This window comes from Mirounga angustirostris, unplaced genomic scaffold, assembly GCF_029215605.1.
Source record: "Mirounga angustirostris isolate CCGP_5_RB_7025 unplaced genomic scaffold, mMirAng1.0.hap1 SCAF_7, whole genome shotgun sequence".
Lineage (NCBI taxonomy): Eukaryota > Metazoa > Chordata > Mammalia > Carnivora > Phocidae > Mirounga > Mirounga angustirostris.
Genome location: NW_026991715.1, coordinates 80,332,446 through 80,353,948, shown reverse-complemented (window position 1 = coordinate 80,353,948; position 21,503 = coordinate 80,332,446). Strand labels below are relative to the sequence as shown.

Below are 21,503 nucleotides of genomic sequence, written 5' to 3'. Positions count from 1 at the left end.
GATGGGAAGTACTAATTTTGGAAAGAAGTATCAACACTCTAAAGAAGTTATTTTTCAAAACTTTGAATTGTTTCTTCAGAGGTTTCATGGTGCTTTTAAATTTATACATTAAGGAGTTTCTGACCATGTAACTTTATCCTGGCATATCATACACTTCAAAATGTTGATTAAAGTGCTGTGTTTGGTATCTATGAATATTAACTAGACATTCTCATGTGTACATTAAATAACTGGTTCCAAAGGAAAAATATGACCCACAAAATTGACCAAATATGTAAATATTATCTACCAATTCTCAAAAGTTAATTTAAAATGTTAGCAAATTAGCTGACTTAATTAGCTTAATTGGCTGACTATTAATAAAATTCTTTTTTTGTTTGTTTAAACTTGACTAAACATTTGAAATGAATTTAGAGAAGTGTCATATTGAATATAAAATATGTAATGCAGTCAGGCACAAAATACTGCTTCTACGTTGACTTAGTTGGTACTATGTTCTCAGTACATACACTGGTGCAACTTTGTCTAAGACATATTATTCATATTTACTATTTTAAAAGAAATTTAATATTTCTTAAATATTAATTTATTAATATCAATAATAATATTGTTAATTATTTCTTAAAAATATTACCATTTGGTAAATTTCTTTCTTTCTTTTTTTTTTTTTAGATTTTATTTATTTTTTAGAGAGCGAGCGAGAGAGAAACAGCATGAGAAGGGAGAGGGTCAGAGGGAGAAGCAGGCTCCCCGCTGAGCCGGGAGCCCGATGTGGGGCTCGATCCCAAGACCCTGGGATCATGACCTGAGCCGAAGGCAGACGCTTAACCATCTGAGCCACCCAGGCGCCCTCATTTGGTAAATTTCTTAATATGTCTTGTCTTAAATCCACCTACTCTTTAATGGTTGTATTTTGCGGTGCGTCTCTGCTAGGAAAAAATTAGTCCCTCTTTTTAAAAGGGCTTTTTATTAGTTAACTACGATCGTTCCACCCCAGCAAAACTTTCTCCAGTCCTAAGATTGTTAGCTCAATACAGAGTTAAGTTCGGATTGGGTGGAAGAATTACTCAGCTGAACATCTTCTTGGTAGGCCACTGACAGAATTTTCCTGTAAAACCTGGCTTCCAGGTGGCTGCAGAATAAGAAAGTTAACAGCTTGATGCCAGTAGGTCTCCCAGTGCATGGAGGGGCATCTGCTGGCCCCATACGACTTGCGGTAAGTGGCCTCATATCTGATTAGTCTTCATGCTCATGGTTCAAACCTGTGCCCAGGGGGAGTACATATTCATGTATGTTCATGTTGGGGCTTAAGCAGGAAGGGAGAAAAGGGAGAGGAGATTTACGGACTCATAAAACACTAGTTTTCTTTTTTACTGGTTCCCTGTGGAAGTGGTATCCTGTATTTTATAAAACAGATGCATTGATGCTATTACCTCTCTAAAACTAAAATGCATATTAAGTGATGCAGGAATACTATGCATTATTAGGAGAATTTTTATTCATATTTAAATTTTATTCAAACCTATCTTATTAGTTTATTCCACTGGAAAAAAAATGCTACCTTCATATAAATTAAATATTCAGAATATGGACTCATCCAATAACTTCTTGTAATTTCTTTCTATTTCATTTGTATTTCAAGATGGCATTCCCTTTAGCCCACATGAGATTTACAAAAAGATAGATTTGTACAGTCATTTTAAGGTATTATTTTAAAGAGAAATGCACATTTGTTAAAAGACTGCATTATTCCAGATTCCTGAAACTGAAAGAGGGTTCCTGAGATTACTTCAGTCTCTCATCCTGGCATTGCAGTAAGTCACTAATTTCTGTTTCATCCTGCCCCACAGAGGATACTCAAAGGATACAATTTGGCCCAAGTTACAAGCCCTTCTAAATTGTTAAAGGACTTTTAAGCAAAAAATTCTATTTATTCCACACTTGAACTTATACACTAATACACAGAATGTGTTGCAAAGGACTTTTTCCTACTTTGTTTACCTATTTCAGAGGCTAATAAAATAACCAATGGCACTTAAGTAAAGTTGTGGAGGGTCTACACTTACATAGAATGGAGAACAGCTGATCAATACCCTGTGACTCATATATTTAAAGGCTGGGTGCCTGGCTGGCTCACTCAGTGGAGCATGCAACTCTTGATCTCGGGGTTGTGGGTTCGAGCCCCATGTGGGGTGCAGAGATCACTTTAAAATCTTTAAAATAATAATAATAATGATAATGAAGGCTGGTAAGAAGGAATGTTTGACTCCTTCAAATCTAATTTTGTCTACTTTGTCAAGCTTTTTCTTAGTTACCATTCATGCGATGGCATAATTTTATTGTTTTCCTCAAGTCTCTTTCCCGAACTTAAAATTTATCCAAAAGCAAAACTCTTGGAACCTTCTTGTTTAATATAACTTGATATTTTTTTCTGTGTGTCCTATCTTTAGCCTTAAAATTGATGTTTATTAATACAACAACCCTTTAGAGTGACATAAAAAATCCTATTCCACGGTCTCAAATGCTTTTTTTCTTTTACCTGCTTCAGCATCTTTTCCCTTTCCCCTGACAACCAACAGCTAGTTTTGTCATAAGAATCATCCTTAGTACATCTAATGCCTATTTTCAGATGCCTACTTTCTGTGACTTCTCTTTGATCAAAGATAAATGGTTTAAAACTTCAGCATCCAGGTGGCATCAGTAAATATTTTATAATCTAGTTTAACATGGAAAGAAGGCTCCTTGGTTCTTTTCTGACAACAAAACAAAACAAAACAAAACATGGTAAGAGACTTTATCTTTCTTTTTTTTTTTTTTAAAGATTTTATTTATTTGAGCCAGAGAGAATGAGAGAGAGAGAGAGAGCACATGAGATGGGGGAGGGTCAGAGGGAGAAGCAGGCTCCCTGCTGAGCAGGGAGCCCGATGTGGGACTCGATCCAGGGACTCCAAGATCATGACCTGAGCCGAAGGCAGTCGCTTAACCAACTGAGCCACCCAGGCGCCCGAGACTTTATCTTTCATTTTTAATTTAGGCAAACCTATTTTGAAAGAGTATTCATAGTGCTTTGAAAATTTTACTTAGGGTTATAAAATATACTTATTTCAAGGAGGCTCAATATTTTGAAAATTATTTAAAGTTCAATGTTCTCTTTTGGAAAAGTGCTGAATATTATCATTCCCACTTGGAAGACTAAACAACTGGAAAAAAATGAATACACAGAAGTTTTAACAGGCAGAAAAAAATCACAGTTCTGAGTAATTAATGGACACCACCAAATGTGGAAGCTATATATTTGCCTAAATTTGAACATAGGGCAAAAGGACACTTGAGGAAAAACTTTCATAATCAATTATATTTTTCTTTATTAAATGAGCCTGAGGAAGTAATATACACTCTTGTGGCATCTATAATATATAGAGATGTGATACTGAAGGTTTTGAATAAACAGGAGGAAAGGAAGTATAAAAAAATAAGCACATGTTCTGGAGTTTATCCTAATGAGTTCTAAAATGAGAAAATGTGATATACAGTTTGTTATAATTGTTCATGATAGTAAAAAAAAAAGTGCAATTCATTCACAAAGATAACTATCACCTATAATCATGCCTTGCCCCAATAAAATATTTTTAAATAGCAGAATTTGCAAAACCATACCCAATGTGCGTGGCGTCTGTCCTTCCCTCACCAGTGAATACGCATCTTGCTGCCAATATGTCACCAAAACTAACATCTACTGGGTGTTCCACAGGGTAGAAAGCCTACCAAGAAGATAAACACAATGATTCATTAAAATTACCAATAAAATCCAGAACTACATACTTTCTTAATGTGAGGCTTGGCATACTCTGGGTAGAGAGGAAGAAGACGCAAACATACAGACACAAAATTCACCAGCATGTTTACAAATGTTAAGAGAAACCATCAAGTTGGAAGTTGTAAAAGGAAGGTTATACACAGCTTAGATAAATAATAAAGGTAGATTTGGAGATGTTAGGATTCTAGAGAAATTCACAAGGATTCTATGAGGGTTTCTAAGATTATTATCTGTTGATTAATATTTTTTTGTCTCAGAATGAAACCAGTTTCTACATACCTGTGGCAGCTGGGGGCTCTGGCGTCCAATCAGTGTCCACTGTCCATTTCTTACTCTGTACCCACTGACTACCTTACCTGTAATGAACATAAATTATAATGATATAATATTATAAAGTATTAGAAAAATAAAAGGCATCATTTGCTTTCCTTTTTCAAAATAAAATTTGAATATTGTCAGAACCCCAAATGCTAGGTATTTTAATGAAAACAGTATGATGAAAAACATACATTTTCAAGGTATTATGCAAAATCTTTCATTGAAACAGATTTAAGGTCAAATATAATTTACATTTATAGCGTTAGCAAGTGCCAAGGTAAATATTTATAATTTAACCTGTAGTTTAAGTTCTTACCTAAATGGTGAGTGTGAACTCTATAGGCAAACACATGCATTGGATACTTTTTGTAATGGCATGAAATGTCAGAATTCACCACTGTTAGAAATGAAAACACAGAAAAAAAGGTCACTCTCCAACTGGAAAATAACATTATTCTTGTCTAAAAGTATGTATAGGTTATTCACAAGATGCTAGGCATGGGGGTTTTCCTATCAAGTAAACATGCACTTAGGTATTCAGCAGGTGTTAAGGGCCTATTATGTACCAGCCAATGTCCTAAGATGAGTTAATAGCCTCTCGCCCTCACATTTAATTTCTTTAGTAAACAAAATGACTAGAGCCAAAACAAGATACCCAGTCAGTGAAAACACAGGCTTCATTTGCTACTTTTATCATGAAAATTTATGCAGTTGAAAAAGCTTAACAATTGGCTGCATACACCTAAGGTAACTGCATTGACAATTCCTGTTGAGAAGGAACCACTTCATTGACTTCTCTTTCCTTTCTGTTGAAAACACTGTAGCTCTTCAGTAAATATGTCTTTGATAATAAGTGAACAGTAACAATGAGACCAAACTTGCTGATACCTTTATGAGATTCCCAGTAAAAACAAAGGAGTAATATTTAACATAGCATTTTCATCAGATGATCAGATATACTGGTAAATAATATTACACTTATTCCAATAGCTTTTGTAAGTTTAGGAGAATCAGCTATTATTATCCCCATTTTACAAATAGGGAATTAAGCTCAGTATATCTAACTTCAAAGACTGAGTTGGTCTTGGATTTGCCAGCCTCTTGATTTTGAACCTGATATTCTCTGCAGTAGTTTATGTCACTGTAGGTTATGAGGTTTGTCTTTGGCATCTGAAGGATGGGTGACTGATTTGTAACATACTCAAGATTTATTCTTTCATTTATATAACCTAGTACCTACCCATGGGCCTCAATTCTTAGCATCTCAATAAAAGAATGGATGATAATAAACTACTGGCTTGTAATAATAGAGAAATCTATTTAAAATCTAAGGGTAATAAAGAATTGGTTTAGTTTTCAGAGATATAGGTCATTTAAAATCTAAGGGTAATAAAGAATTGGCTTAGTTTTCAGAGATATAGGTCATTTCAAAATCTTATTAAAAAATATACTGTAAATCCATTCCTATAGATTAAGTAATGAGATGATGGTAAATACTAAAAGATAATTACCTTTCTCTCCCGGAGGAATAACAGTGTCAACAGACATCATAAGGTACATGCCAGCAATTAAAGGCTGTCTACAGGAAACAGTTAACATTTATATCAACTATTTGAAACATCAAAACAATGGCCTTAGAAAAATAAGATATACTTCAATACACTGCTCTATAAAATATGATTCATGTGAAAATGGAAACAACATGGAAAAAGAGGTAGAATATATGTTTTTTCTTAAAATAACTTATTTTCTTGGGCAAATAGCTAAAAACATTTTTTATAGCCTGGTGTATGTGGAAGGCAGTCTCTAAATGGCTCCTGTGACAGTTAATTGTCTTTGTCCACTTAGCTAGGGGATAGAGCCCAGTAGTCTGGTCAAACATTGGTCTAGATGTTGCTGTGAAGGTATTTTTTAGATGTAACCAACATTTAAATTATTGACTTTGAGTAAGGCAGATTACCATTCACAGTGTGGGTGGGTCTCTTAAGAGAAAAGACTGAGGTCCCAGGAAGAGGAAGGAATTCTGCCTCCAGACTGCATTGGACTCAAGACTCCACACTAACTCTTGCCAGAATTTCCAGCCTGCCTTGCAGATCACAGATCTGCCAGCCCCCACAACTGTGTAAGCCAATTCCTTGAAGTAAATCTCTCTCTCTTTCTCTGTGTGTGTGTGTGTGTGCACTCACTTGCGCATGTGTGGACATTCTATTGGTTCAGTTTCTCTAGAGAATTCTGGCTAACACAGCTCTCAGTAATTCCTAGCTCTGACATTCATGCCCTTGTCTAATCCTCTTCCCTTGGGCATGGGCTGGGCATAGTAACTAGACCTAGGGATTGGTTATTTCTAACAGAATAAGGCAAAAGCAATTTCACTTTTTTTTTTTCCCATAGGAGTCAGAGTATGATGATTTGTGGCAACTCTTTTCTTCACCTATCAGATTTCTATATTATTCACTAACTTCTGACATCTGGCTACAACCAGGCCGTGGCTTCCATCTTGCCTGCCCTCTCTTGTTTTCTCTTGCTGGCTGTGATGGAAGCCAACAGCCATATTGTGAGCTGCCCTGTTTCAAGTCCACAAGGCAAGAAATGAGGGAGTCCTCCAGCCAGCAGCCAACAAGGAACTAATCCTGTCCATAGATCTTGGAAGTGGCTCCACCCCAGTGGAGCCCCCAGATGGCTGAAACCGTGGCTGAGCCTTTGATTGCAGCCTTTGTGTGAGACCAGCCCCAGCCCCCAGCTAAGCTTGTGCCCAGAATACTTGTTGTTTCAAGCCACTAAGTTTAGGGTGATTTGTTATATAGCAATAGATAATGAACAGAGTGGATTTCCCACTTTTAAGTTGTCAAAGATCTTAAAGCTGTCACTCAGCTCGGGTAACTGGAAGTACTTACGGCAAGCGTGTGAGGTGTAAGGCCACACCGGAACAGTCTTTGTGATTGTCTGAAAATGCACACAGACAAAATACACATCTTAAATAGGAAAATGTGAAAAGCGGATTTCAAATGACTTTTTTTTTTTTTTAAAGATTTTATTTATTTATTCATGAGAGAGAGAGAGAGGCAGAGGGAGAAGCAGGCTCCCAAGGAGCAGGGAGCCCGATGCGGGACTTGATCCCAGGACCCTGAGATCATGACCTGAGCTGAAGGCAGACGCTTAACCATCTGAGCCACCCAGGTGCCCCAAACGACTAACTTTTAAATGATTATAACTCAGTACTAAAAAAAACCCCCAAACTATGTTTTTGTTTGTATGGTGTTTTATAGTTTACAGAGTATTTTCATATTCATGAATATATTTAATCTCCAATACATCATGACAGCAACAACAAAACTATCATTTCAAGCAGTGTGTGGTTTTTTTCTCGACTCCTCAAACTGACAAATTATCTGCTTTCCTGCAGTCATACTAGATACTAGTCGCAGCTCACAAAAGAAAGTTGTTGCTGCTCTCTATGAATGATCTACACTGTTGAAACATCCAGAAAAGTTGATTAACTGAATGGTTTGTTCCATGTTGGCTCTGAACAACTAGCTTCTCTACTTTTCAAAAACGGAAGTAGTCCGTAATTTGAGCTTTCTAGATATGACCACGTTTAGTATCTGTAATGTCTTTGATATATCTATAGGAATCACCCTCTTTGGTTTCTAAGCCTTGCCCATTCCTACGTTCTAAATAGCAACCTGATGGTAATTTTCACCCCAACTTCAGTGGAAAGCCTCTGAGTATCTCCTGATTTTTGCCAAGGACACTTCAGAGACCTCTTACAAATCCTCTCTTTTATTCCTTTGCCTTCCGCAAGTAGAAAGAAGGTAAAAATTTAAATTACCCATCCAAATTTTTATCTCTGTTGAACTTGCTGATTTGTCACCACAGAGACCATGAATAGTAACTCATACTTACTCATTCCTTCTATTTCTGTGTATGCTAAATTCTTTCCACTTCGCACTTTATTCTAAGTTTTAGAAAACATTATATCTCAATTTTGAGAGTTTATTTTAATATAAATAACTAGTGTGTGCAAGATTAACAGATTTATACTTGAAATTAAAAAGTGAAGTGTGATAATAAATAACAGCAGATGGAACAGTTTTAAGGAAATTTCTTCCTTTCAGCTCTAATTCTTACGAGAAAAACAAAGGTAGTTTCATACAGTAATATAAAATAACAGGTAACCTAAGTAACAAGATACACATTTTGATTTACCAGAGATAAAATTTAGAAAGTATAACAAGTCATATTTAATACTTTGGCAATAAAACACAAAGGAAATTTCTCCATTTACTATAAGCTTGATTTTAACAATGATAGTACAGAAATAAATGGAATGATAAACACTTTATATTTAATCAGGTTGTTTTTTGTCACTTTACAAAGGGATTTCTACCCAATATCCTAAATCAAATTCCAGTGTGGTGCTATTTTCATAATAATTTCAAGTGAGTTGGGGCACCTGAGTGGCACAGTCAGTTAAGTGTCTGACTCTTGGTTTTGGCTCAGTTCGTGATCTCAGGGTTGTCATCGCAGGATCATGATCTCAGAATCATGAGATCGAGCCCCACCTCTGACTCCACACTCAGTGCTGGGCAATCAGCGTGGACGTGGAGTCTGCTTGAGATTCTCTCTCCCTCTGCCCCTTCCGCTGGTGCGTGCACTCTCTCTCATAAATAAATAAATCAATCTTTAAAAAAAAAAATCTCAAGGGAGTTTTAAAGAGATGAGGAGAAAATAATAATCATAATAAATAACAACACAGGTTTATTTTAATTTTTGTCTATGCTTTTATTAAATATAGAAAGGATAATTGAGTATTTTTTAATTTATTAAAAAATTATTTTTTTAAGGATTTTATTTATTTATTTGTCAGAGAGAAAAGCATAAGCAGGGGGGTGGGTGGCAGGTAGAGGGAGAAGCAGGCTCCCTGCTGAACAAAGAGCCCCACGTGGGACTCGATCCCAGGATTCTGGGATCATGACCTGAGCTGAAGGGAGACACTTAATTGACTGAGCCACCCAGGCGTCCCCCCAAAATTATTATTATTATTATTATTTTTAAAGATTTTATTTATTTATTTTACAGATACACAGAGTGAGAGGGAACATAAGCACAGGGAGTGGGAGAGGGAGAAGCAGGCTTCCCGCGGAGGAGGGAGCCCGATGTGGGGCTTGATCCCAGGACCTTGGGATCATGACCTGAGCTAAAGGCAGATGCTTAACAACTGAGCCACCCAGGTGCCCCCCCCAAAAATTATTATTTTTTTTTAAAGATTTTATTTATTTATTTGACAGAGAGAGACACAGCGAGAGAGGGAACACAAGCAGGGGGAGGGGGAGAGGGAGAAGCAGGCTCCCCGCTGAGCAGAGAGCTCGATGCGGGGCTCGATCCCAGGACCCTGGGATCATGACCTGAGCCGAAGGCAGATGCTTAACCAACCGAGCCACCCAGGCGCCCCTAAAAAATTATTTTTAAGAATGAGTTTTTCTAAGTGTACTGTATGAGATTTAGTAAATATACCTAGTCTGTACTACTTTCAAAATGATTAGCCAATGAATTATGTAAATATCTATACTGATCAAAAGAGAATGGTTTAAAGTACACCATTCATTGATGCCAAATGAATTCTAAACTCCAGAGACTAACTTATTTAGCTTAGTCAGTTTTAGAAAACTTTTCTCATGTGTATGAAAAAATCATATCTATCTTATAAGGTTATTTTGAGGAATGGTAATCATCCATTCATTCAGTTCATATTTATCGAGCAATTGCTATATTTAGACACTATTCTATACACTGGGGATATAGTGAAAAACAATATACTCAAGTCTCTTGTTCTCATGGTAGGAGAAATGAGGTAGGAGAGATAGGGAAAAAACAAAACACTGAATATATAAACAAGATAATGTCACACAGTAAACTCAGCAGGATAATGTGATAGTGGGTAGCCATTTTATTGAAAGTGGTCCCAGAAGGATGCAGTGGCCATGAGGCTGGAGATTTTGTACACCATGCAGAGTGTGTTAAGAGTTCGGGTTTTATTCTGTCTGAAAGAAGCCATTGGAAGATTTTAAGCAAAGTGACAGGATTATATAAGGTGTTCACCTAGCACAGTACTCGGCACTGACAGATTACTAATTATTGAATGTTAGGCTTTGTAATCTTTTATCTTAATTCACAATAAACCAGGAGAGAGTTTTTCCCCCATACAATGTCCATCCAAGCAAAAGGGCCAATGTGCAATGAGAATTGCTTCTTGGTTTTACATTACGTCTTTGCAGTGAAAGAACAAAGTGAATCACATTTTGATATCCAACTTGGCTAATATTCTTAACCATGACTTTAAAAAAAATTAAATGGGAATAATTAATAAATAAATTAACACGTTTCCAGAATTATTAAAGAAATTTATCATAAAAGATGAACTGTCACCAAATTAAGAGTAGCAGGAATGTTACTAATAGTAACATTCCAGCTATTGCCAGGGACAGTGAATCTTCCCATCAGACAATGTTCTTGATGAGAATTGTCTCAATTGAGTGGCTTTCTACTCAGACTAAAGCTCAAAAATAGGTCAGAAACTTATGTATGTTGGTATATATGTCAAATTTTCATTTGAAGACTTTTTTTTAAAGATTTTATTTGTCAGAGAGAGCAAGAGAGAAAGAGAGAGATACAGAGCACAGTGGGGGGGAGGGGCGGCAGGCAGAGGGAGAAGCAGACTCCCGGCTGAGCAGGGACCCTGATGCGGGACTCAATCCCAGGACCCTGGGATCATGACCTGAGCTGAAGGCAGATGCTTAACCGACTGAGCCACCCAGGCGCCCCTCGAAAACTTTTTTTAATAACCACACTTAGCAAAGTTCTCTCCAAATTAAATAATAGCCATTGCTATGTAATTGTTGTATATTTGCTTCACTCTAGAGTTTTAAAAGTGAGTCACAGTCTCACCACTCACTCTGCTGTAAAGACATACTACAGGTTTTCTTTTGATCCCATGTTTATCAACTACATGCTATATCCTGTAAAAAAGTCAAGGATACAACACAATAATAGCAAAACCGCTAAAAACTCATTATGGGTTTTTATATGAGACAGTCAACACATTCTGGAAGAAAATACACTGAACTTCTGACTTATATATTATAATGACTTTAGGAAACACTGAATTTTAGAGACTTTAGAGTTTTTTTCTTATATAATGTAAATCTTATATGGGTAGAGGGCTAGTGAATATACATACAAGAATCCAAAGTAAAAATCATGTCTGTTTTGTAAAAAGCTCAAGAAATAAAAATATATAGAATGGAAATTAGTTACAAGATCACTTAAAAACAACAGTAGATAGAATTTCTGCATCACTGCTGAAGGAATTTGTTTACATCAAATTTATCTGGTCGATCTGATCCACTGAATCAGCAAGAAACGAGGCATTTCTAAAAACTATGCTGTGTGTGTGCGAGGGTATGTGTGTAAGCACATAGCTATTATGCTTTAAATTATGGATAACGCTGCAGATTGTCATCATTATTTAATCATGGGATAATTCTGTGTGACTTTAAGGAATTCTGTTAGTAATGGATAAATACACATTTTAACAATGATATTTTAAATTGAACACAATTCTAAAAGTTATTTCCAAGTAAAGATAATACTTATAAAGCGTATTTATATGCATTTTAGACATTAGAGTCAATTGCTCCACATATATTATTTCAAAGTCAAATTTTATTACTATAAATGATTGTGATCTCTTCTAGTACTACTTTTCACAGTTTGACCTGAAGAGCCCATGTGCTTGTGCATATACACAGTGAGAAGCCCCAGGGGGAGCAACTTGAACTCCCTCAAACAAGGTGGTCCAGGGGCCTGGAGTGCTCCTGGATCCACTGATATTCCTATAGCAGGTAGCAGCTTTGGAGAGAAGCCTGTTTCAGCCTAGTGTCTGGTGTGAAGATTATGACCTTCTAACTCCCAATGTGATCCTTGCCACAGTGATGCATTATTATTTCCATAACCTCTATTCTGATCTTACTTCTGGTGAACTGAGAAACTTCTGCTAGTTTTGCATATTTTACTGATGATTTTCAGTGTGCTCTGACTTTGTCTGCCCTTCTACTGTAACACAGTGCTTCAACCACAAGATACGAAGCCTCATAAGAATTAATTCATTTCAATTCACTAGGCTGTATATGAAATCTGTCTCTAGCATGCATCATCATAAAAATGGATGACAACTTACAAGGTTTATTATCATTAAAAACATACATCAGTGCCTCTGCTAATATTTTACTACATAAAACACACAAAAAAATGAAATCAGGGCTGAGATAGTTAAGAAATGTATAGAAAATGAACTCAGATTATCAAAATCATAAGCTTTCTGAAAAAGCTGGTCGGAAAGGCTGATTCTGTGACTAGAATGAAAGTAAACAGGGGAGCGGAGAGGAGAGGAAATAGATGGAAAGGTTAACATAGGGCAGAAGACCAGAGAAATGGAATTCCATAGCTAAAAAATAGATGGGAATGGTAATAAGTCAAATAGCTAAAATGGCCTGAAATTATAGGATTGAATTTGTCTGCAAGAAAGGTAGAATAGGAAATGGACTCTTTCCCCAATTTATATTTCCATATAAATATTGTGTGTTTGTACATGTCCATTGTAAGATTTGTTGGGTGGAAAGTTTGAAATTAATCTGTGTATTTTAATCACACAGTTACTAGACCCTAGTACCTTATAAGATCATCATCAGTTTCAGCTAGGTGCTCACTGAGTTCCTTAGCCTAAAATGAGTAGGATCTGGAAGGTTATCAATTTTAATATTTGGTAGATTAGTACTTGTGATCATTATTGATACCACTAAGAAACCAGTCTATAAATGAGATAATCTATATAAAGAATGTAGCACTCTCAGGGCGCCTGGGTGGCTCAGTTGGTTAAGCGACTGCCTTCGGCTCAGGTCATGACCCTGGAGTCCCGGGATCGAGTCCCGCATCGGGCTCCCTGCTCGGCAGGGAGTCTGCTTTGCCCTCTGACCCTATCCCCTCTCATGTGTTCTCTCTCATTCTCTCTCTCTCAAAATAAATAAATAAAATCTTTAAAAAAAAAAAGAATGTAGCACTCTAAATGGAGCATAGTAAAAATCTAATACATATTAGTTATTATTATCATTATTCTTTTTATTGGTAGATTCCAAAAATCTTCAACACATGAATATTTTCTTTTAAGAAATATATATTCTACTGGGACTCCATCAAGATAAAAAGCTTTTGCACAGCAAAAGAAACAGTCAACAAAATCAAAAGACAACCGACAGAAGATATTTGCAAATGACATATCAGATAAAGGGCTAGTATCCAAAATCTATAAAGAACTTATCAAGCTTAACACCCAAAGAACAAGTAATCCAATCAAGAAATGGGCAGAAGACATGAACAGACATTTCTGCAAAGAAGACATCCAAATAGCCAAGAGACACATGAGAAAGTGCTCAACATCACTTGGCATCAGGGAAATACAAATCAAAACCTCAATGAGATACCACCTCACACCAGTCAGAATGGCTAAAATGAACAAGTCAGGAAACGACAGATGTTGGCAAGGATGCGGAGAAAGGGGAACCCTCCTACACTGCTGGTGGGAATGCAAGCTGGTGCAGCACTCTGGAAAACAGTATGGAGGTTCCTCAAAAAGTTGAAAATAGAGTTACCTACGACCCAGCAATTGCACTACTGGGTATTTACCCCAAAGATACAAATGTAGTGATCCGAAGGGGCACCTGTACCCCAATGTTTATAGCAGCAGTGTCTATAATAGCCAAACTATGGAAAGAGTCTCAATGTCCATCAACAGATGAATGGATAAAGAAGATGTGGTGTGTGTATACTCACACACACACACACACGTGCACAAACACACACAGGCACACACACAGTGGAATATTATGCAGCCATCAAAAAAATGAAATCTTGCCACTTGCAATGACGTGGATGGAACTAGAGGGTGTTATGCTAAGCGAAATAAGTCAATCAGAGAAAGACAAGTATCATATGATCTCACGGATATGAGGAATTTGAGAAACAAGACAGAAGATCATAGGGGAAGGGAGGGAAAAATGAAACAAGACGAAACCAGAGAGGGAGACAAACCGTAAGAGACTCTTAATCTCAGGAAACAAACTGAGGGTTGCTGAAGAGGAGTGGGGTGAGAGGGATGGGGTAGCTGGGTGATGGACATTGGGGAGGGTATGTACTATGGTGAGCACTGTGAATTGTGTAAGACTGATGAATCACAGACCTGTACCCTGAAACAAATAATACATTATATGTTAATAAAAAATAATAACATAAAAAAAGAAATATATCTTTATAGTCATAGGTATGGAATTTCTTTAACTGAAGAAACTGGAACACAGAATTTCTTCAACTAATTATACAGGGATAGAAGAAAAGGGGAAAGGAATATGGGAATATTAAATGAGTAAAGAGATGGTGAAAAAAAAGAAATTAGAATTGAAATGGTATTTTAAAAATACCACACAAAATAGGGATACTCTCAAAGTGGGAATAGAAATACTGATTCAGAAGGGTCTGTACTGGGTAGGTACAGAACAGAGTCATCAGTGAAATACAGAAGTATTAGTAAGACATAAGTACCAAGGTCTGGCTAAAAGAAGTTTTTGGATTGGGTACCACAGGACCATGAAAAAGTTGATAATGCATTGTTTTAAGGTCCCTCCACAACTTTTAGTAGTAAAGCTCCCTTGATCAGACCCAAGACAACTTGCTTCTTTCTGAGGTCTAGACTAGAGGTCAGTTCAACAGGATCCTATGTTTGTAGAAAAGAGAGCAAGGCCTTTTTATCCTGATACTGAAATTGTTTTGGTTTTTTTTTAAAGATTTTATTTATTTATTTGACAGAGAGAGACACAGAGAGAGAGGGAACACAAGCAGGGGGAGTGGGAAAAGGAGAAGCAGGCTTCCCACGGAGCAGGGAGCCAGATGCGGGACTCGATCCCAGGACCCTGGGATCACGACCTGAGCCGAATGCAGATGCTTAACAACTGAGCCACCCAGGCACCCTGAAATTGTTGTTTTAATCTACATTTATTCACTTATCCTGCACAACTGTCTTCATGCAAAAATCCTGACAGCTCTTCCTTCCAGCTAGCTTCATTTATCTTATTTTAGTTTTCTTATTCCAAGGTAAATCGTTCTCACCTTCATTGGACTGGGCTACAGGTTCACTCTTTCTCCAAGGTACAATGGTGAATACTTGACTCTTGGCTATTAATGTTTTGTACTTACTGAGGATTGAACCCAAGACATCCCTGTTAAAGAGATCTTTCATGATTGCTGTTCTCTTTTAGTAAGACATAATTACAGCCCTAATGGATTTCAAGATATGGAGATGAAACTTCATTTACTAGGTAGGTATCAGATGACACTGGGATTAATTTCATTATATGTCATTATATTCCATTATAATGTCACATGTATCTACTAGAAGCTTTTGTAATGGTGAAGACATTAACAGTGGGAAAGTAAAAAGAATTATTTTTAAAAAGAGATATAAAGTAAGAAAGTCTAATAATGTCTTAGAATGTAATGTAGTACCAGTAGTTGAGTGGCAAGACTTCTAAAAGTAGTCTGATAATGGAAGAAACAAGTATTTCCAGACACTGGATGAGACTTGAAAATAGCATTCAATCAGAATCTAATCTTGAGCCAGATGAAAACTGGACAACCACTCCACAAGAGTCTCAAGCTTGCCTTTTTTGAGAAATTGCTCTCCTCTGCTGAGACAGAGATGTATAACCATAGCAAGGTATTTTATCAAATATATAGACTTAGAATTTCAGAATTGAAAAGGAGCCTGAAGATGATGGAGTTCAGTTCTTACACTTTATAGATACGGTGAAAAAGGCTATCGGGATGAAGGGCGTTGGCCAAAGTAATTCAGGTAACTGGGACACACCTGGGTATCAAAACTAATTCTCCTATGTTAATATTTAGTAAACATGACTTACTGTAAAGAAAAAGAATTCTATTTCTTAAACACTTCCAAGGCATTTTATCTATGAAATATCCTAAAGCTAAGATAAAGGAATTAAGCAAGAATGGATAAGTAACCAGTGGTACTTAAGGACATCCACTTAAGAAGGAAATTCATTTCTCTTAATGGGAGGTGAATGCATGGGATATGAGGTTATCCATTCCAAACTATTTAGCTTGCTTTTCTAATAATAGCTTGTTGTTCCTGCTTGGATACATGGCTAAGTAGTAAAGTAACTATGTGGAATAATGCATGATAATAACCTATTAGATTGTAGGTCCTTAGAAGACTGTTGGTCTCTCCTAATCTTTCCCTCTAGAGATAGCCTTCTATACTTCATGAGCTCATCTTGTCCTGGTTGTTTCCTGCTTCAATAAAAAACAGGTTAACCATCGATCCTGGGGGAACCAATGTATTGTTATAAATAAACTACATCCCATTAATTGGAAAAGTCCTTCAGAAAGACAGTCGTAGAGTGGATTTCAATTCACTGCACTTTCCTAGGAAAGTAAAGGATAAAGCATACCCATTATCTACTATTCCAACCACAGTTTTGGATAATGGATCCTTTCCTTATGGAAGTGCTGACAAAGCATGCCTGGAACCATTGGGAAGTCTTATGAAAAACAAAACAATAACATGTTTAATGATAAAAACATATTTCACAAAATTTGTAAGCAAGTAGTCAACTGTATCATACCCTCCCGCCCTCTCAAGAGTGTTCTGAACATAATAAGTTAAAGTCCACCTTCCTAACTTTCTCCCTGTCTTAAACAAACAAAAATGAATCAAGGAGATCATAGTACACACAAATAATTTTGCAATAATGTATGTACATAGATAATGTAATTGCGTCTGAAGCTGGCTTGATCTTCACCTTACGGTTCTTTGTTCTAAATTAACAATATTAAGTTAATGGGACAGACGAGGTTTTGCTGAGATTACATCATGGCTCCCAAGGTGACCAAGAATGGGAGATTCTTTGGGGATTCATTTCTAAAGTCAGAAAAATTTTCATGTAGTCAAAATTACTTGGAAAATCCCTTAGGAGAGTAGAGAGTGCAGTCTCTTAATAGATTCAACACAGCCAGTTTCCTTCACATTGGAACAGATTGCTGTCAGTTTTGTCAGCTGGGCCACATTGTTAAAAAAAAGAGTTATTTCTACACAGTTGGACTGTGTAGTTATATAAAAAAGGTTATTTCTGTACATTTGAAATGCTGCAGCAGATGAGCTGGACTCAAGCACAGGAGGCAAAGAGTTGAGGGAACTGGGGTCTTGTGCTCGCTTTGGTTTTAATGAAACTAATACACAGCTCCTTTATTGTTGATTTTTTGTTTTTGTTTTTGTTTTTGGTACCACCTGTATTAAAATGCAGGTCTTAAAGTCACTTGACAGTACTCAGTAAAAAGATGATCCTCCAATTTAACCAGAAAATGTGTACCTGGAATTTCTATGTTACAGTTTCTTCCAAACAAAATTCAAGTCACCAGATTTCCCCTAGAGAATTCACCGTTCCTTGAAATCACAATCTCAGAATATCAGGATTCTCCAGTTACAGATACACTGATATAAAATAATTTCTGCTCAAAAAGCACTAACACCTTGAGCTGTCACAGCAAATGTGTATCTGCTTAGCAAATATCAGTGAAATAGGGTTATTGCTAATACAGATGCAACCTGCACAGAGGTTTTCCTGGAGGCTGCTGAAAGCTGGCTTAGCAGACAAGCTTCCGGGCTAAATAAACCAGCACTACCAAAAAAAAAAAAAAAAAAAAAAAATCTTCAAAAAAGAATTCCTCTTGAAGCTGTCACTGCAGCGAGTTAGCCTCTTTGGATTTTGTATTCACTGCTATGGGACTAGCAATTACTAGCTTCCATTTGTCCTGTGGCAAGGAAGAGAAAATGCATTTATCCATCTTGCAAGAAGACAACTTTCACAAATGATGGCCTGTTCTGTTCCCAAAAGAGATCAAATGGAAGGCAGGCAGGCAGGCTCACCAATGTGCTTTTATAATCACTCTGTGCGTGGAGGATGTTACGGCACGACTAATGTCAGAGCACCTTCCTGCTTCCATCTTTTATGAATGCAAAAAAAAAAAAAAAATCTATAGTAAAGCTTAGGATTTATACAATTCTCCTCTCAGAGTTATGAACCGGCTCCAGAATCATACTTCTAAGGAAGTAAAATTAAAGGACAAAACCCAGCAATCCTAAGTAAATACAGTACTTTTCTTTTTAAATGGCAGTGAGTTTTTAAATTATTGATTGGTTCTTGAACTTTCTGCTGAACTATAATATACAGAAAAGTGCACAAATCAGAAGGTACAGCTTCAGGAATTCAAAAAAGCTAATATACCCTTGTAAACAACACCCAGGTCAAGAGGCAAAACCCTCCATTTGGGTCCCATTCCTGAGGCATTAAGTTTTAAATCTTTATGTTATGGATATGCTATATGCAAACATTTATTTGTCTTTCTGGAGTTCTCTTTTAGCTAAAACCAGGCACATTTAACTAGTTGTCCACTAGCTTCATGGGTTCATGGGTTGGACTATTTTAAATATCACATCTGGTTACTAGGAAATATTTTTTCCCCTTTCTCTCAAGGAAAGTCCTTCAACTTTTTTTTTTTTTAATGAATCTCTGTTTTTAATATATATTCATTTTCAAAAGGATACTCTAAATTTTCTTCTGCATTCTCCCAATTATTGTCTGTTCTCCCCACTGAGGGCTGAATGTACCTGCAAAAGTCTAGGAGCCACACAAAAAGTATTAGATAAAATAAATAATGGAATGAAAAGGGACTTTAAGATTTTTATTCAAAGATGCTGTTTTACTATTTTTTTAACTTTTAAAAAGATATTTATTTATTTGAGAGAAAGGGATAGCAAGAGAGAGCATGAGCAGGGATCGGGGGGAAGGGGGAGAGGGAGAGGGAAAAGCAGACTCCCCACTGAGCACGGATCCTGATGCAGGGCTGGAGCCTAGGACCCTGGGATCATGACCTAAGCCCAAGGCAGACACTTAACCGACTGAGCCACCCAGGCGTGTCAAAGTTACTGTTTTAAATTCAACTTGAAACATAAAGCTAAAATTGTTTCTCATATAAAATGCTCTATTATGAATTTTTGAAAAATTTTGAGAGTATTTTTTTATGTATATAAAAGGTTAACCTTTCACTCCCTTTGGAATTCTCAACTCTTTTGTGCAACACATTCTCCCCCTTTTACTTAACTTAAACCTCTAACTGCTCATGAATGATAAACAAAAAGAGGCAACAAAACTTTATTTTGAAAATAGGAAGTTTACATTCTGCAAAAGCAGTAATTTAACTGCAGTATACGCCTTTGAAGCTCAATGTAAAATCAGTAGCTACATTTTCCACCAACTGTCTTCATCAACTTAAAATACTATTGTGTGGGCGCCTGGGTGGCTCAGTTGGTTGGGCGACTGCCTTCAGCTCAGGTCATGATCCCGGAGTCCCGGGATCGAGTCCCACATCGGGCTCCCTGCTCGGCAGGGAGTCTGCTTCTCCCTCTAACCCTACCCCCTCTTGCGCTCTCTCTCTCACTCTCTCTCTCTCTCTAATAAATTAAAAAAAAAAAATACTATTGTGTATTGTGCGTGGTTCTTCAATGAAAAAATCTGAAGTATCTAATTTACATATAATTATGCAGGCAGGTAGTCCGTGGTATTAATTAGGGAATATATTTAGAACATTATAGCTCATATATTTGATTTAGCATTAATTTTCAGTCATTCAATATGTTTATGTTGTGATGTGAATAAAGTAACCTTTATAAAGTACTTGAGTTAAGAGGTGGTATGTAAGTGCTAAGTATCACCTCTACATTAATGAAAAAACACTGAAACCCCTTGGTGACCCAAATTATCTCCCAAAATTCCCTCAGTCCTTAAGCAAGTCTTTTTACTGTAAGATAAAGGGTTAGGGTAGAAGGGACTCTGGTTACTGACCAGATTTTACTCTCCTTTCAGTTATTTCTAGGTGATATATTACACTTAAGTTGGGGAAACAAGAATAAGAAAGACTTGCCCAAAAAATGGGGCTAGGCAAGTGTGGAGAGGAGAAATATTCCTACAGTAAGAAAAACTCTTGAAAGTTTTCAAAGATAGAGAAAATAAGAATTAATAGATAATGAAAAGAAATGGAGAGCAGGAGGAAGGGTTTCCAAATTGGATGAAGAGGAGAGTAATGTTTCTGTTGGCATAAAGAGGGAGATTCGTAGTGTCTCTTCCAGGCCCCGGGTAGGCTGGATTATATTTTTCTAACAGAATATTTTGTAAATATCACTAAATATTATAATTGAATCATTTTCATCAAATGTTTTTTTGATCATGTATTTATTTAGGGTTATCTTACATTTTACAAGTAAGACAGTCAATTAACATACAAGGAAATTAATAGTAAATGGGAAATGGAAGGTGCAAATCTTAGCATACCTCTTTAAGAAATTCTATCATTTGCCAGAATTTCTAGAACACAGTAAACAAATATAAATGTGCTAAGGCAATGAAGGGGAGCAGTGAGGGACAGGGTGAGGGGTAGGAAACCAGCTGGAATATGTATGAAACATGTGAAAAATGCCTTGAAGAGTGTCAGGGCCCTGAACTAGATGACACTGAAACTTAATTGCATCTTCTAATTTTTATGTGAGCCGATGCACAAGTAACCTTATTCCTCCTCTTAATTTCTTTTGGCTAAATAATGGAATGTTATCTGCTATTAATTTAAAGGGAATTAATTAGTTGGGACTATGTAGCCATGACCAACTTCAAAAGAGGAGTTAATAATTGTAAGTGATTACAAAAGCATGAGTTACAAAGGAATAAATGAAGGTAAAGTATAAGGTTTTCTTGAAAAACAACTAGAAAATAAATTCGAGATACAACAAACTAAATGGTATTAGGGAATGTTCTTTTTTCCTAAAAAAGACATCACTTAAACTAAATATTATATTGTTCAATGTTAAATTGCTTTAAAAAACACATTTCAGGGATAAAAAACATTCTGAATATATCCTTTAAAAAAGAAATAATACTGCAGTGCTTTATAGGTCTTCTCATAACCAAATGAATGAAAATGTAATTCCTGATACTTAATGGCCATATTTGGGTATTAAAATAAACAGGTGCCCCATGGAATGAATGAGATGAATAAGGATCATTAGTCTTCCATACTAAGGATGATTAACAAAGTTGAAATGCAGGAAGCTAGGGAATCAGGGAACTCACATTTGTTTGAAGAGATTGGCAAGACCAAAAAAATATTGCAAATAATAGGCTTCTTTTGGATCATT

General features: G+C 36.5%; 1 protein-coding gene and 1 long non-coding RNA gene across 19 annotated transcripts in view; one reads left to right on the top strand and one right to left on the bottom strand.

Annotated features, from left to right (window-relative positions):
- PAM (peptidylglycine alpha-amidating monooxygenase) overlaps positions 1-21,503 on the bottom strand; it is a 283,678-nt gene that overhangs the window by 59,401 nt on the left and 202,774 nt on the right. For all 18 annotated transcript variants that reach the window (XM_064596425.1, XM_064596426.1, XM_064596429.1 and 15 more), the window contains exons 8-12: positions 7,030-7,078; positions 5,647-5,714; positions 4,452-4,532; positions 4,097-4,173; positions 3,658-3,761 (exon numbers count right to left, since the gene is read on the bottom strand). In XM_064596425.1, the coding sequence (XP_064452495.1) occupies positions 3,658-3,761; positions 4,097-4,173; positions 4,452-4,532; positions 5,647-5,714; positions 7,030-7,078 (379 nt within the window). The remainder of the gene's footprint in view (positions 1-3,657; positions 3,762-4,096; positions 4,174-4,451; positions 4,533-5,646; positions 5,715-7,029; positions 7,079-21,503) is intronic.
- Positions 1,128-13,564, top strand: LOC135365405 (uncharacterized). Its single transcript, XR_010413176.1, has 3 exons — positions 1,128-1,216; positions 1,756-1,814; positions 13,320-13,564. It is a non-coding gene; the product is annotated as an uncharacterized LOC135365405 (long non-coding RNA).